We start from the raw sequence: 17,372 nt of genomic DNA on the forward strand, positions 1-17,372 counted from the left end.
TGATTCTAGTTTTTGGCAATTGGGAATAAAGCCTCTATGGGCATTCATGTAGAAGTTTTTGAGAGAACAAAGTTTTCATTTTCTGAGGTAAATGTCCAAGAGTTCTATTGCTGAGTCATATGATACTGCATGTTTAATTTTTTTGAGGAACTGCCAAATTTGCCATACTGATGGTACTGTTTTATATTACTACCAGCAATATATGAGTAATCTAGTTTCTTTTTATCCTTCTCAGCTGTTGTCAATATTTTTTTAGCTGTCTGGTGGGTATATAGTAATATTTCATTGTGGTTTTAATTTATATTTCCCTGATTGCTAATGATGTTGTACACCTTGTGCTTATTTATCATCTCTCTTTCTTCTTTGGTGAGGGCTTTTCAATGTTATTTGCCTATTTCCTAATTGTATCATTTGCTTACTGATGGATTTTGAGTTATTTATGTATTTCAGATACTGGTGCTTTGTCCGATACATGATTTGTAGTTTGACTCTTCCTACGATGTTCTGCAGAGAAGATTTTTCTGATGAAGCCAATTTAGCAAATTTTCCTCTCTTGGGGTTGTGATTTGGATGTCAACTGTAAGTAAACCTCTTTGCCAAAAGTCCCAAAGATTTTGTCCTATGTTTTTTCTAAAAGTCCCAAGTTAAATTCATGGTCTATTTTGGGTTAAATCTTGTCTGAGTAAATAGGTTTAGGTTGAGGTTCTTTTATATTTTTCTTCTCTCTCTCTCTTTCTTTTTTTCTTTTGTTTATGGAATTCCATTTGCTCTGGGGCCATTTTTTGCAAAGCTATCTTTCCTCCACTGACATGGTTGCATGCTTTTGCACATTGGTCAAAAATCAGTAGGGTATATTTGTGTGGATCTCTTTCTGGATTCTCTACTCTGTTCCATTGATCTATTTTCTACAATGTTGACGATATTTCATTGTTTTGATCATCATAGCTAAGCAGTTTGCCTTAATATTGGTTATAGTAATTTCTCTCCTGTCACCATTGTTTTAGCTGCCCTAGGGCTTATGATCTAGAGACTCTTGGGCTCATGAAGACAGAGATGCTTCCTTGACCAAGTACCAGCTGTACCTGGGTCCCTCCCACCAGCTCCACTAAATGCCTCGTATCTAAGTGAAAAAAGGGAATCACAGGCCCTGCTAGGAAGGACAATGTTTCCTTCAGCTGTTTATTTGTAGTGGGGCTCTCAGCTGGTTATCCTTGACAGTGGTGTCAGCTCATCTGTGGTTGTGAGAGAGATTCCTTTTCTAACAGAAGAAAAATGTATTGCAGGAATTCTCTGACTTTAGCGCCCCCAGTTCTTGGTCACACAGCTTCAGAGGATGAAGAGGTGAACCAGAGGAAGAGTGGTGCAGTAGAGCAAGGTTTATTGAGCAAGAGCACAAAACTTCCAGAGACAAAGACTCCCAAGAGGATTGTCCCTGGAGTGTCTACATTTAGGGGTTTTTATGAACTCTTTTGTGGAACTAGCTTAAGCAATCAGGGTGTGCTGAGTCTTGCCAATCAGGGCTCTGGTCACATGTCTGTATATCTATTAGGTTAATGTTTATGAGCTGATGGTCATTTTTTGCTGACATCTGGCAGCTTAAGCTTTAACTGTCCCTTGCCCATGATAGGGACAAATGCTCTGTGGTTAATTGTCTTATTTTAGGACATTTTGCAGAAGTGACTTCTGCAAAGGCCACAAAGCAGAATGCTAGAATGGTCCTGGCTAAGCTGCAAAACCAGATATCAGTGCTGTCTGATCTTAGCTGTCCTGACTCCATATTTTCTTGTTGAGAATCCCACCCTGACTATGGAACTGTCCAACTCACTCCTAACAAATACACCTAGGTGATTTTCTTTTTCTGGTAATTTGGTGATCAGAAAACAATGGGTCTGGGTGGTCTTTCTATGTTGTGTGGGGAGCAGAAAGATGCCTGCTTCTGCACCATTTCTCCAGTACGAAAGCCCCAAACCAGCTCCCTTTCACGCCCATTGTCAGGATCCCCCTTTTGGTTATCTGGGGCATCATTTCTAGACTCTACAGTTGTGCTTAGTGGAGAAGAGCAAGGATAAGATCAGAAGTCAGAATCTATCACACAGATATTTTAAAAGGCAATAGATAAGCAACTATGTTTTTCAATAAAGAAGATACTGGTATATCAAGAACCACCCTTGACCCTTTATACAGAATTGAAGAGAAATCTCAGAGCCTGAAGAATGTGTGCCATATCCCCAATTAACTGATGTTCTTGTGCTTTATTAAAATGCTTAAACTTTTTTCTTTCCCCCCCCTTTTTTTTTTCCTTTGACAAAAATAGAGTCTGGGCTAAATTCCAATTTGAATAAGTACACTGGTCTTCCAAATTCCCTTGGCAGTGTAAATCACATGCAGTCTTCTTCATGTTCTGTCTTTAACTAGTGGAACAGGATGGCTGTGCACACTGAGATAGACGCCGAGTTCTACAGAGAGCTGCCTGGAGATGAAACACCTTTTGATGAATTCCCCACCCCATGCCCCAATTTACACTGTTACCCAAGCCTGCAAACTGTGTACTTGAAGAAACACTCTCCTTCTCTCCCTGATTGAAACCTCCTTATTTTTCTTGCCATTGTTTTTGAATCTGTTTCATACTTTTGTGAAAATAAAGAGATCTGTTTGCTGGGGGAAAAAAATCATGTTGACATTTCATTTGGATGAGTGTACCAGCGCCTGCCAATGAATCCGCACCTACCTCGGTCCTTTACCCTCCCACATGCTAGTTCTGATGTAGAAAATGTTGGGGTTCGGAGCCCACAGCCAAAAAAGAATTCTTGAGACATTTTCGGGCTAAAATGGTGGTTTTATTAAAGCAAAGGGATAGGACTCCTGGGCAGAAGCAGCAGCACTGAGGTTGTGAGGAAGGGCTGATGGTATAATTTGCAGCTGGGGGAGGAAAGATGAAGGGAAGTTTCCAAAGGGACTTTCATATGCTAAAGAAGACTTCCTGGATCCCGCAGGCCTAGCTACTGTCCAGCTAAGGCTGTTCTTCCTTCTAGCAAAGCATTAACATGAAGACCTTTGGGAGTTTCCTGAAGGAAGGTTAGACTCTGCGTGCCTCAAGGATTTGTCAATGGGCTGCAGCTTATAAGGACGTTTAGTTTTATCTGCATTTCCTTCTGCCTTTTTTTCCCCATAAGTAGAACTGAAGAAAGTATCTCTACCTTTCTTTCTCAACTGAACACCTCCCATTTAAATATCTTTGCACTTATGTCCTTAATGACTGTGGGCCAGATTCTGACCCCATACGGTATTTTGTATTTAGATACCACCCTATTTTTTCCCAAAAGATAGAATCTTAAAAATATAGAATTCACAAGATGTCCAACTCAATCTTTTTAAGGACAAATGTAAATCAAACAATTTACATTGTATTTAAGAACCTCCAGGGAGATAAGTTTCATAATGTCTTTTGCAGATACATTCTAATATTGAATAGGTTTATTTCCAAGTAAATTTCTACAAGTAATGATGGGGTTTGGGAATATAGGTGAGGTTCAACGGAGTGAGGTCCAGAGCTGACAACAAAGAAGGAATTCTTGAGACGTCTTTGGTGCAAAAAGGTGGTTTATTAAAGCACAGGGACAGGACCCGTGGGCAGAAAGAGCTGCTGAGTGGTTTTGAGGGTTGGTTGATTATATACTTGGGAGTTGTGGGAGGTAAGGAAGAGGAAAGCTTCCCTTCGCTTCTTTTCTTTTTCTCTTTCTTTCTTTCTTTCTTTTTTTTTTTTAAGGGAGATTTCAAAAGAACTTTCATATGCTAAAGAGGACCTATAAGATACCAGAGACCTTGCCATTGCCAATTTAAGGTTGCTTTTCCTTCTAGCAAGGCATTACAGTGAAGACAGTCTGGAGCTTCCTAGAGGAACATTACATTTTGCCCACTTCAAGTATCTGTCAGTGGCTGCAGGTTATAAGGACATTTAAATGTACCTATATTTCCTTCTGGAAGCTAGGCCATTGATAGAAACGCTTTGTTCTTGTAAATTACTGAGACATTTGTAAACTGAGGGAGACTCGAATCTCCTCACTAGATTGTGATCTCTGTAAGTTAACTATTTGTTTTTCCTTTCCTTAGCTTTAGGGCAGCCTAAGGAATGTCACACAGATCCCATGGGGGCGGAGGGCATTGTGGGGTGTCAGCTTCTGCTTTGTCCTCAGCTTGCCTTCTCTTTCCTCATCAGTATTATAGGCATTAAGGCATTCTTCAAAGAAAAATAATAATTTTCAGTAATATCGCGTATGCTAATGAAAAATTGAAAGTAAATTTGTAGAGCAGTAATCGTTAGAATTTTATGCGTTGCAGGGTCCTTTAATAATCTGATCAAAGCTATTTTTTTTTTAACCAAAAGAAGATATATAATTGCAGAAGGCTTACAGGTCACCTAAAGTCCACCCAAAGCCCCAGGTATAGAGCCCTCATTCTGAAATATAAGTAGTTTTTGATGAGGGAACGGAAGGCTGGTTGAGGACAAAGCAAAAGCTGATACCCTGCAACCTTCTCCCACCCCCACTCCGGGGTGGGACATAGGAGCCATTCTTTAGGAATCTCCCAACTGTCTTTTTTTTTTTTTTTTAAGGTTTTATTTATTTATTTGACAGACAAAGATCACAAGTAGGCAGAGAGGCAGGCAGAGAGGGAGAGAGGAAGAAGCAGGCTCACCGCTGAGCAGAGAGCCCGAAGTGGGGCTTGAAATCATGACCTGAGCTGAAGGCAGAAGATTTAACCCCCTGAGCCATTCAGGCACCCCTCTCCCAACTATCTTAATGTTAATACCTTGCTGGAGGGAAACATGACCTTGACAATGTCAAGGCCTCAATGCCTCTGGTATCTTATAGGTCCTCTTTAGCATATGAAAGTTCCTTATTACCTCCCCAACCCCATCCTACATAACCTGCCACCCCTCACATTTCCAGGGCAGCAGCTCTTTCTGCCCACGGGTCCTGTCCCTGTGCTTTAATAAACCACCATTTTGCACCAAAGATGCCTCAAGAATTCTTTCTGGGTCATCAGCTCTGGACTCCACCCCACTGAACCTCACCTATATTCTAAAACTTCATCATTTGGCACCCAAACGTGGGACTTTGAGTCTTTACATTTGAATGCTGAGCTTCGGTGCAAAATTGGTGAGTACTTTCTCACTTCTCCCTTTACTCTCATTTCAGGGGCTTTTCAAAGAGTATGGTCTTATTGGAACACTTCCATGTTGATTGCTCAGGCTGTAATCCTTTAGCCCATGGCTACTTTATGGGGAGGAGAATGTCTACCTTTGCTTGAAGTTAGTACCCTGGCCGGAATGGTAATAAGACCCAGAAACCTGATGCCCTCTCTTTATTCCTGTTCTTATATAAAGTTGTCTGTGTTGGGCATGGGACAGCCACCTAAGTAAACAGGACAGCTGCCCATCTAAGACTCCCATGTGACGTTTCCTCTTGATGGATCTAATGTGATCCCCTCTTTATACTTTGTCTAGCACTTCTGGCCACAGGACCTCCACAGGGAGCCAGATGAAACCAGTACTCGATTGAATTAAAACCCAACTGGGACTATTTCCTAGGGAAGTTGGGGACCGTTTCTTAGGGAAGTTGGCTGTAAGGACCACATGTGTTGGAATGTCGCTTAGACCATGATGGATTTCATTCTTTACTGTTTCTTGTCAGTGTCCTTTACAACTACTTAGAGCTACAGAATTCAGTAATTTCCCCTTGTAAAATTTTCTAGTATTTCCCATGGGTTAAAATGGCAGAACAGTATGCAACCTTCAGTACAGATGATGGCATGGTATGGGACAGTATTTTAGTCCATTCACCAGGCACCCATCAGCAGCCTAGGATGTGCTGGGGTAGGGAAGGGGCGCTGGCACCCCTCCAGGGCCTTTTATGGCAGGAATGCCTTCATGGGAAGGCAAGACCATGGTCAATAGCGATGTCTTGTCTGCGGGATGCCTCCAGTCGCTTTTGACAAATGGGAACCTCTGACATATCCTGCGTGGGACTCCACCCAGGAGTCAGGGGAGATTTGGTAATTGACCTTCTTTACTTTTCTGGGAGCATGGCCTCAATAGGCTTCTTTAGTTCCCAAGGGCTCTACCTTGGGGTGCCTTTTAACCCACTGGAGACAAATTGTATTGTAAAACCTAGGAAAGGACTGAGCTCCTGAAACACTGCATGGCCTCAGTGGATCTATCAATTAGATCTCCTCTGCAGGAAATAGGGCAAACGGACCTAGGATACCTTCATTTCTCTACACCAAGACCCCAACCGAAGGGCCTTTTGCAGAATATGTTTGCCTGAATGGGTCAGCTAGTAAACTCCCTCCTGACATATTGGGTGATAATTATCTAAGTAAGCCACCGCCTGGTAAACCCAGGTTGCTGGAGGATACACAGGCCATCCTTAGCAAAGGGGACTCTGACTTTCTCTCTATATATTCTTCCTGATAGATGTGGGGGCTTCTCCCTCACTCATTTCCCATGTTAATGACTATAACTGGAGCCAACTGAGGCTAGTCTAACTTGGGATGGAGAGTTTAAGGAATATTCCCAAGCAGCTGCCGAAACTGCCTTTGTTTTGGGGAAATTCCCTGTCTCTCTGGCTCAACATGGACTGCCTAACTTCTCCCCCACTTGTTGGTAGGAAAACATGATGTCTGCTCCTCTATTGGCTGATGAGCTCTAAAATCGGGAACGCTTTCTCTTCCTTTGGCAGCACTTTGTTTCTTCTGTCTCCCCCTTCTCCTGTTTCTGCACCAACTTGGATGTGGCTTGGATAACTGGCCTCTAGATCATCCTCAGTGCCTCCTGCACCATGGTTCCTTCTCTCTTCACTGTCAAGGAGCAAGAAAAGCACCGCCGGACATAACACTTCCCATTCTAAATTTCTCCACCTATGTCTCAGGTAAACACTGAAAATGGGGTGGGCCCAGGTGGAACATAAATCAGTATTTAAACTAAGTTAAGTTTGTTGGTTTAATTAAGATAGACATGAATTAGAATTTACAGCAGTAAATGTGAAACTTTTATTCTATCAAGGTTTACTGAAGGTCAAATAACCTTGTGTTAACTCTGTTGGGTTGTTAGCAAAAAGATGACTAAACTGATGGTTCATTGTCTGTCTCAAAGTTTTCATGGATAATTGCTGAGATCGCTTTCAGAGTCTTTGGTAACCTGAAAGTTTATAGTTTTGTTTGGATGACAAATGGAATTAAATTTGTTAGACATCTAGGTCTTTTAAAATAAGATAAAATGCTGAGTCATTAATTACTGGATGTAGGTTTGTGCTTTTGACTTCTTACTGCATAGAAAACAATACTAAATCTGTTGGTAACCATATTTTATGCTTAACTGATTAATAAATTGGCCATCTAAAGAATTCTGTTGTAACAGCTCACAATTGGTTAATACTTAGTCTTCACTAGAGATTAAGGTGTTTCTAAGAGTACAAAATTCTGCTAACTGCAACTAAGACTGATGGAAATAAGGGAAACAGCTCTGTATGTGGGAGATATGTAAAAAAAAATAAGGAATGGGAATGCATTTTGTTGAAGGTAAAAGAAGGTAATTTTGTCCTAAATGAGGTGGTTGTTTGGAAGGAAATGGCTTGGGACAAAACCTGAATGCAAAGGAAAGTTAGAAGGTTTGTGAAGGGAAATCTTCAGAAAGAGTTTTAGGTGTGGTCAGGACAGACTAAGATTGAAATGAGTGGGTTTTATTTATTTATTTTTAACGATTTTATTTATTTATTTATTTGATAGAGATCTCAGGTAGGCAAGAAGGCAGGTGGGGGGGGTGGGGACAGGCTCCCCGCTGAGCAGAGAGCCCGATGCAGGGCTTGATCCCAATACCCTGAGATCATGGCATGAGCCAAAGGCAGAGGCTTAACCCACTGAGCCACCCAGGAGCCTCAAACTCTGGTTAACTTAAGAAGAAATATTTTTGAGTAACTCACAGATTTGAAGAAAAACACCAGACCAGAAATGACTTCAAGTCTTTAGCAGATACTAATGCAGCAGTCTCATGATGACTCAACTTCAGCTCTTTTGTTACTACTACCAAAACAATAGCAGAAAAGGATGCAGGGTAGGCAGAAACAGGAAATGCCCATTACAGAAGCCACAGACTTCTGAGAAGAATGGAAACGACTGCTTTATCTTCAATGTTGTTTAATATTTTGATTATAACCACAATTATACTCTTACTTCTTACTAACTTATGCCTGCTTGTAACATATGTACATGAATTTTGAGGAACTGGGATACAAAGGCTGGTCAACCTCCAAGAAGAACTTTCCAATAACCACTTCACATGCGCCCCAAGAGTATAATAGACAAGAAGATATTCTCAGAAGATGAAACCAGAGGCCATGGATATAAACTAAACAGACCAGTCTTTTTAGAGCACAAAGTCAGACCTGATCATGGAATTCCCTACTTCTTGGGGGGTGGGAAGGAGGCCTTCACCTTGTCTATACTGAGGAATTTCAGAGTTGCTGTGAAGTGTGCGCATGTGTGTGTGTGTGTCTTCCATTTTTTTTTTCAGCATAACAGTATTCAGTATTTTTTCACCACACCCAGTGTTCCATGCAACCCGCGCCCTCTATAATACCCACCACCTTGTACCCCAACCTCCCACCCCCCCCACTTCAAAGCATTCTTCTCATTTCGGATTGACTGCTGAGAGTCTGATCCGCAGTTACATATTGGGTTTGTGTGAGAGCAATGGGCAAAAAAAACAACAAAAAAAGGGTGTTCCTCTGACCAAAGACAAGAGTAAACACCAGGGACTATGGTTGCAGGATTGCAGGGTTCCTGTCTCACAGAGTTGAAGAATGAATCTCATGGACACAAAAGGGTGAAGTGAAGTGAAAGCTTATTAAGTGAAGCTGAGAGTAGTAAAGAAAGCTCTCCAGAGTGAGAAGGGTCTCAATAGGTTGCCACTGAGGGCTTTTAGTGCCAGTCATTTAATGAGAACTGACTGGGAAGCTAGAGGCCTTTGAGATTCTTGTGCCCTCTTCGTTTGTTCCATTATCTCTTGTGCAGCTCTATCTCAGGGTCTCCACCTGTAGCTTCAGGGCCCAGTCAGGGGTTCGCCAGGAGCCTCCTATCTCTTCTGCCTATACCTTCCCCCCTTCCCTCCTCATGGGATAGGACCTGTGGGCAGCAAGAGCTATAGTGGGATTGTGAGTAATGACAGATTGTATACTTTTTAATTAGTGGGGTTAGGGATCTCACAAGTCTCCAAGGAATGTGGAAGCAAGGCTTTTAGGACATTGAGGGGCCAGCTGCTGCCAAGATAAGGTTCCTTTAAAACATTAAGGCACAAAAGCAGCCCTGAGTCCTTGAGGAAGGTCATACTCTGCATGTTTCCGGGATCTATCCCTGGGCAAAGCCAGCCATAAGGAGATTTTAATTTAAGTTCCATTTCTTTTGCCTCTGTTTCCCAAATCACTAGTAACAGTTTGGAATATTTTTACTTTAATTGCATGAACATGATGAGCTCCCTGGTTGCATTAGTGGTATATAAATTAAGGTCCTATTTGGAAAATGAAGCTGTGTTGACTAGACTCTGATACATATCTTCTGTGAATACTGCAGAATACCATTGTTGACAACCTGCCATCTGGTATTATCACAGTCTCTTAGGGGTATGAATCTTGTATCCGGTCCTATAAACTGTATTTTTCAATATTTTCACTTGAAGGCTAATCTGATAGATTTTTGGAAATGATCATAAACACTGCTTTAGACCCATTTTAACATCAGCTTAATAGCCCACATAATGGAAATAGTGTAGTTTATCTGATTATAATCTATTGAAAGCCCACTTTGTAAGGTTTTGTGCTATGATTTGTGGGTGATTAAAATGCATAGTATATGACAATTACAATATAGTCCTTGCAGTCAAGTAATATAAAAGCCATTGTACAAAAGAGAGATGAAATCTTTACACAAAGTATTAGAAATGGCCCTAATGTGACAAGCTAATTAAACAGTAATGATGCAACAGAAGAAATAAAGCTTATCGGACAAATCTGAAGCACCCAATTTCCTGAAGGCCAAGAGTTGTTGAAATCTGCAAATCATATATGTGTATCTCATAAGGAATTTTAACTTCCCTTTAGGACATTTTTTTTTGGTCATATCTTCAAACCACAAATGAAACTCTGGATTTCCCCCTGCTTTCTTCCTCTTTGTCTTTATAGAGCCAGAGATTATTTAAAAGTTGATAAATGAAAAGCAAAAGTAAATACAGGCAGTCTGTATGAATCATAAATTGGAAAGCAGCTTTTGAATTCAAGTTAACCATTTATTTATTTATTTTAAGATTTTATTTATTTGAGAGTGAGGGGTGGGGAGCATAAGAAAGAGAAAAGGGGCAGAGGGAGAGGGAGAAGCAGACTCCACACTGAACAGAGAGCCCAACATAGGACTCCGTCCCAGGACCCTGGGATCATGACTTGAACTGAAGGCAGATGCCAGGCATCCTCAAGTTGACCATTTTAAAAACTATTTCCATGAAGTCTTATTTTAATCGCTAATGATTCAGATGATTTGCTCCAGATATGATGGTCTTAGGCAGAAGTTTAATATCTGCCAAAAGTCTAATGTTTTTCACACATTATGGTATAAAATATGTGGACTTTGGGCACCTGCTACTCCAGAAGCAACTTCAGTTAAAAAAATCGGCTAAGTTCATGAAAAAATACAGGAAGACTTCAAAGTTCCTTCAGAAAAAATATACAGCAAAAATTTTGTTATTCTATTAATTGTATAACAATTTAATCAGTAATTTTATCACTAATCAAATAGTCATTGGTGAGTTTGTATCTAATATGATTTTAACCATTTACACAACTTTAATCTTACTGTTGAAAACAGCATGAAAATTTTCTATTCAAACCTGTAAAATACTATAAAGATGTTAACCAACTGATCCCAGTTTCACCAATGAGCTATATTGATTTATATTATTCAACAGTTTAATAGCTAATAAGTCATTACTGTTTAACGTATTAGTTTGGAATCTTTTTCACAAAGCCAAACATCATTTTTAATGAATTTTCTTTGTATCTGTATCAATATATCAACCACCCACAGTTGAATGTGGAATGAAGAAGATATCCATGTGCCATCTGAATTTCTAATTCTGAAATCAATGGTTTGATGAACAATGAAAATAAAGGATATCATTATATTTTATGCCAGATGGGAAAAGGATTTACACATTAGGTAAGTGAATTTTTATTATTAATAAAATGTATTTAAAATGGTTGGTTTATATGGATAAACAGATTTTTTATTTATGGATTGAAATGATCATACAATGGTAATTTGTTATATAGGTTCACTTAAAAAATAAATCATACTGTGTGTTGATGCTGCCATCTATGCCCATACCAAAAACAAGGATATTTAGCCTAAGCATATGCAAAGTCTTCAATATGTAATGAAACTGTTCCATAAAAAACACACCTGTGGTTGGAAACTATTTTATCTAAATTAAGATGAATAGAATTTGTTTTATAATTGATTAGACAAAAAATACTGTATCAGCTTAAAACAAAGTTCCTTCGTAATGTTAATTTCAGAAATGGGAAGGTCATTGAAACTTTTATTAATCTGTTATTAGTGATCCCACTTGGGATATTGCTCAGGGCATGCAGTTTCTTCTTTGAGGCAAATTCCATTACTATCTGGCTCTTCTTGCCACTTCCCCCTCTACTTCTCTCTTTTCCAAGAGGCATTAGATATAAGAGTTTCATTGAAATGAGTTAGAGACATGAGCTAAACATCAGAATACCATGCAACATGTTTTTAATGTTTGAAAATAGTCTATATAAAACAGAGGGCTCGGAGACTAGAAATCTTTTTGTTTTTGAAAGCTTGATTTCTATTTTTTAAAGGATTTTTTTTTTTTTTTAATTTTAGAAAGAGAGAAAGTGCAAGTGGGAGAAGGGCAAAGGAGTGGGGGAGAGAGATTACAGTCGGGTTCCACACTGAGCCCAGCAGGGGGCTCTGTATCACAACCCTGAGATCATGATCTGAGCCAAAACCAGAAGTCATACTCTAAAGGATTGAGCCACCCAGCCGCCCTGAAAACTTGATTTCTAAAAGCCAGTTAAAAGTTTAGTGAGGTTGTCAGCAATTTTCGGATTCATTTAAATGAAGGCTGTCCTTTCTTAAATTTCAGAAAACACTTTAGTGGACACTTTGATTTTGCTAAAAGGGAAAGCCACAATCCTATTCTTCAATGGAGGTGTTAGAGACAATGATTAAATTGCTCTTATAATGATGTTTCATTATCACCAGAGTTGCACCCTGGGGATTATTACTCAGAAGCAAGCCTTTGATTGCAGAAGAAAAAGATTTTTCTCTACTCTTACAAGAGCCCCTGAGAAAGGGGATGGAGAGTTGACCTTGAAGTACTTGGGAAGATGTAAAGAGGTAGATGATACGAGATGGAGAAAGAAACTGAAACTGAATGAGAAACCATACATTTGTCAAAGACAATGATCTAGGGATTGTAGGAAGCTGGTATACTTTATACACAAACCTTGGTTAATGCAATTAACACAATTGAGGGTCTTTATGCTGCTATGCATTCTAATGGAGTTATTTATTAACTACTATTCACAGATTACTATCTTCAGCTTCTTAGTAATCTTTACTGTTCTTCTACATGGAGGTGATCTCAGTAGGGACAGTGAAAGCCCTCTAGAGGATATTTAGGAAAAATGTAGGGGCAGTTTGGATTGGCCCAAGAATGGCAGAAAACTATTGCTATTTTTACTGGTTGAATGTCAAGGATGTTGGATATCCCCAATCTTCGAAAGAATCACATGCAACAAAGAATTATCTTACCTCTCTAAGATTTGAATGGTCTGCATTTATTTGTACATACTGCATTGTCAGTGATTCCAAGTATAGGCATAAACATTGCCCTTGGCGTTCTGTGTCCCATGTATTTCCAGTGTAGTCACTCCAAGCATTTATTTATATAATAATATCTATAGTATCTTTTTGCAAAATATTTTGATTTTATTTTTCCTTTATTTTAAAGGTCAGACACTATATTTCTTTTTATTAGAAAATACTTAGTTAAGTCTACCATCTTGCTACCTTTTTTTCTATTCTTACCCATTTTTCTTGTACAGAAAAGTTTAGAAACAAAGCAAATATTCATCACAGGAGAATTAGCTGAATCAATGACAATGTATTTGTACCATGAAATATTTCACAGTAATTAAAAAGAATGAATTATTTTTGTCTCAAAGAGATTTTGTATTGTTTGGTGTGAAAAATCAAGACACAGTCAAGAATGTATAATAAAATGCCATTTTGTAAAATAGGTCATGATATAAAATGTTGATGTTATATCAGGTGAGTGAAGAACAGAAATATTTGTACTAGGTTATTATCATGTATTATTTTGTGGGGTTGGAAGAACACAGGGTGATGAAAAAAAGGTTAGACAAGAATAATAGGGGAAAAGTGCATGTGTTTGCATATTTAAGTAGAATTACATATATATATACGTATATATATATATAACTAAACATTTTAAAAAGCTTTAAGTACACGAAAAAAGAAAAATCACCTATCAAAGAGGAACAGCTTCTTTAAAAATATTTTATTTATTTATTTGAGAGAGAGAGAATGAGAGAAAGTGCATGAGAGGGGAGAAGGTCAGAGGGAGAGAAGCAGATTCCCCGCGGAGCTGGGAGCCTGATATGGGACTGGATACTGGGACTCCAGGATCTGAGCCAAGGGCAGTGGCTTAACCAACTAAGCCAGCTAGGCACTCCCAGCTCTGACTGATTACAATATATCACTGGAGTTTTTATCTCAGGAAGGCATGAACTAGAAGTGTGCTTTTGGGAGAAGCCCATTTCCAGTTACATGCCTCAGTTAATCTATTGCAGTTTTCTAAAACTGGTATTAGAGAACATGCTCTGTGACTTACAAAAAACAAAGCGCTGGGACTGATGACAAGGGGCGTATTTGTGGTCACTCTCTTTGTGTCTGGGTGACCTGACTGTCAGGATTCTGAGTTCAAACACTTTGATTGAGCTTAACCCATAACAGCTCTTGCCCTTCAAACAGTGAAGGACATTTCTGGAAGTTCAGCTTTTTTGGGGGGTGGGGGAGCACAAATCTGAAGCATATTTTTAAAATTATAAGTTACAATATTTTTTTACACTTAGAAACAAAATTTCCTCTAAGAACCATAGTTATTTTTCTTATTGTTCAAAGTCTTCAAATGCAATCCTGTTAGCCCATTCATGATCTTGTTTTACTGCTTACCAAAAATGCAGCAATTCAGAGGGAAACACATCAATGTTATTGTATTTTAAATATTTTGAGGCACTTTTATTGAAATCAGAAAAATTGAAACTGTAATGGCTATTCAAATTATAGTTTTCTGGGAGAAACCAACAATTGAACATTAAAACGCAGGAAGGCATTCTAAGAAGGAAAACCTAATCCCTCATCAGCAGGGAAGTTTATAGGTCACAAAAAAGAGACAGAAGAAGGAAAGAAGGGAGCAAAGAAAGAAGGAAGGAAAAAGGGGGTTTTCCTCTCCAGAAAAAGGCAAATATTGGGCACCTGCTGGTTACTTCTTCTTTCCTTTCTTTTTTTTCTGTGTGTCTGGAGACAGTGTCTTCTTCTCTGGCTCCACTGGACTTGTTGCCTCCTCCACAGCCAGAGCTTCTAATCTTAGGCGCTCAGCTTCCAGCAACTTGTTTCTATACTCTTCCCGGATATCGAAGATCTTCTGTCGGGCTTCATCTAAAGAGTCCTATTTCAAAACAAAATCCTAAGCAATTAAGATTTACTAATAAAAGCTCATGGTCCCAGAAAAAAATTAAAAAACAAAAATCAAAACAAAACAATCCCCTTATCTCTTCCTCATGCCAATAGATTTCTGTGGCAAATTACTGAAGAGAGACCAAAAAATTTAGGTTATGGTCTCAAATGTTTATCAACACATGAAACGTGAGACAGCAACAAAAAGCACATGAGATTTTAACAAAATGGTGAATAGAAGCATCAACAGGAAAAAGAGACAGAAAGGTGAAGAGATAGGCAAGAGTTCAAATATAATCTCTAGAAAACATGTGGCTCAGAGCGACTCTCACCGTAATTGTGCTCAGTAAGTTACTGTACTAGACCTGATACACTGTACTAGTAAGTTACTTGAACTAGAGCTGATATACTATGCTAGTGAGTTACTGTACTAGACTGGATATACTGTACTAGTGAGTTACTGTACTAGACCTGATGTACTGTACTAGTGAGTTACTGTACTAGACCTGATGTACTGTACTAGTGAGTTACCTATACTAGACCTGATGTACTGTACTAGTGAGTTACTTATACTAGACCTGATACACTGTACTAGTGAGTTACTGTACTAGACCTGATGTGCTGTACTAGTGAGTTACTATACTAGATACTGTACTAGTGAGTTACTCTACTAGACCTGATGTACTATACTAGTGAGTTACTGTACTAGACCTGATGTACTAGACCTGATATACTGTACTGGTGAGTTACTATACTAGACCTGATATACTGTATTAGTAAGTTACTTGTACTAGACCCGATGAAATGTGTTTGGCATGTATTTGAAGAACTTTCAAATACCATCACCCAGTTCACTGCTTATCTTTGTTATCGTCAGTTTGGCTGTCGTTAAGTTTAATTTTAAATGAGAGACCACATCTTGGTCCAATTCTTACTTACCCCTACCCTCTCCTCCTGGATCAACTGATTCACTTGGTTTTCTGGACCTCAGGCCCCACTGACTTTTCTTCTACTTCACTAACTGCTCCTTGTCAGTTGTCTCTGCTGACTTTCCCTCTTCTCCTTTATTTCTTAATTAGGAAGTGGCCACGTCTTAAATCTTAGACTTCTTTCCTTGGTGGTTTTTTTAATCTAGCCCCATGGCTTTAAATTCCATTTCTACACTGATGGGTCCCCTACTTCTTTAATCTCCAGCCCAGATCTCGCTCCTAAATTCCAGAACCGTATATCTAACTTCTATTCAGTATCTCCACATGACTGTAATACTTAAGAATGCCTTTTTTTTAATATAATAGGTATATCCAAAAATTTCCCAAATTGAAATCTTTGTATTTTCTTTCAAGCCATCAGATCCAATGGCAACTCAACCTGATCAGTTGTTTAGCCAAAAACCTTAGAGCATTTCTTGACTCTTTACTTTCTCTTATAGTATACCAACAATCCATCAGGAAATCCTGATTCTACTTTCAAAATATATATATATAACTAGATTTGTATTATAGTTTATATTTTCAAAAAGAAGGGTAATTTTCAAAGCTTAATGTCAGCTCCAGGCACCATCCTAAATATGTTCACAAATAAAGCAGTAATATAACTAAGTCCCAATGTAGCTTTCCTAAGAAGCTTTGGCTTTCTTATTTCATTTGGATATCTGATAGTATGAGCACAATCACGGTCCACCCTGTTGATTGTTTCCTATTTCAAAAACGATATAATTAAAAAAAAAAAATTAATGAACTGATGCTAACCAGAAGAGAAGCATCTAGAAATGGCTGTTTTGTCTGCATTGCTAAATTCTTTAAGAAATTTTCTGTGGTTTTGCAACATGCATGACTGTGGTAGAGATTATGGAAGAGCTGAATGTCAAAATGAGACTTTTTTCAAATCTTTTGATGAAAGAAAATTACTGTATCCACCACAATAAAATTGGCTTCGCTAAATCAATTGTACAAGATGGTAGTAGTACCATATTAAGAAGAGAAAGAAAGTCATCTAAAGGATTTAGGATAAAGTAAGTTTAATATAGGCTAGTAATCTCTTGAGGATCGGTATCTTTTTCTCCCATCTAATAAGAAATGTGATACTGACAATGCTTCTATTAAGTTTGATTCAACCAAAACTAGGGGTTTTGTACCTCATACATCCTATTCACATTCAAACTAAATTCTATAGAAGACAGATTTAAAGTGTGCACATACTTTATATATATATATATATATGCTTATATAGTATATATTTTATATGATAAATAAATATTTATAATATTTATAAATAATATGTATAAAATAAACATACCTTTTCATGTTAAATCAATAAACAAATACGCATATAGGATGATTGTTTTAAAGAAAATAATAAGGCCAGGCATGGGCCTTCAGATATTGAAGGATGCTAACTATAAAAGGGTAGCCAGAGAAGATCTCTCTAATAAAGTGGCAATAGATATAAGATCTCAAAAAGTAAAGCTGTAAACCCTTTGACTCTCTAGGGGGAAGAATATTCTAGGACAAGGTTAAGAGCAAGTTAAAGACCCC

The 17,372-nt window shown here is 38.5% G+C and overlaps 1 protein-coding gene and 1 long non-coding RNA gene across 4 annotated transcripts in view; one reads left to right on the forward strand and one right to left on the reverse strand.

The window, feature by feature from the left end:
* The first annotated feature begins 447 nt into the window (after positions 1–447).
* LOC131833142 (uncharacterized) lies at positions 448–2,669 on the forward strand. The gene is made up of 2 exons (XR_009354336.1): positions 448–579; positions 2,416–2,669. It is a non-coding gene; the product is annotated as an uncharacterized LOC131833142 (long non-coding RNA).
* A 10,412-nt stretch (positions 2,670–13,081) lies between these two features.
* Positions 13,082–17,372, reverse strand: part of ADGB (androglobin) — a 171,892-nt gene continuing 167,601 nt past the window's right edge. For all 3 annotated transcript variants that reach the window (XM_059177313.1, XM_059177312.1, XM_059177311.1), the window contains one exon: positions 13,082–14,830. In XM_059177313.1, the coding sequence (XP_059033296.1) occupies positions 14,645–14,830 (186 nt within the window). In that variant the 3' untranslated portion in view covers positions 13,082–14,644. The remainder of the gene's footprint in view (positions 14,831–17,372) is intronic.

Source organism: Mustela lutreola, chromosome 6 (genome assembly GCF_030435805.1).
Source record: "Mustela lutreola isolate mMusLut2 chromosome 6, mMusLut2.pri, whole genome shotgun sequence".
Taxonomy (NCBI): domain Eukaryota; kingdom Metazoa; phylum Chordata; class Mammalia; order Carnivora; family Mustelidae; genus Mustela; species Mustela lutreola.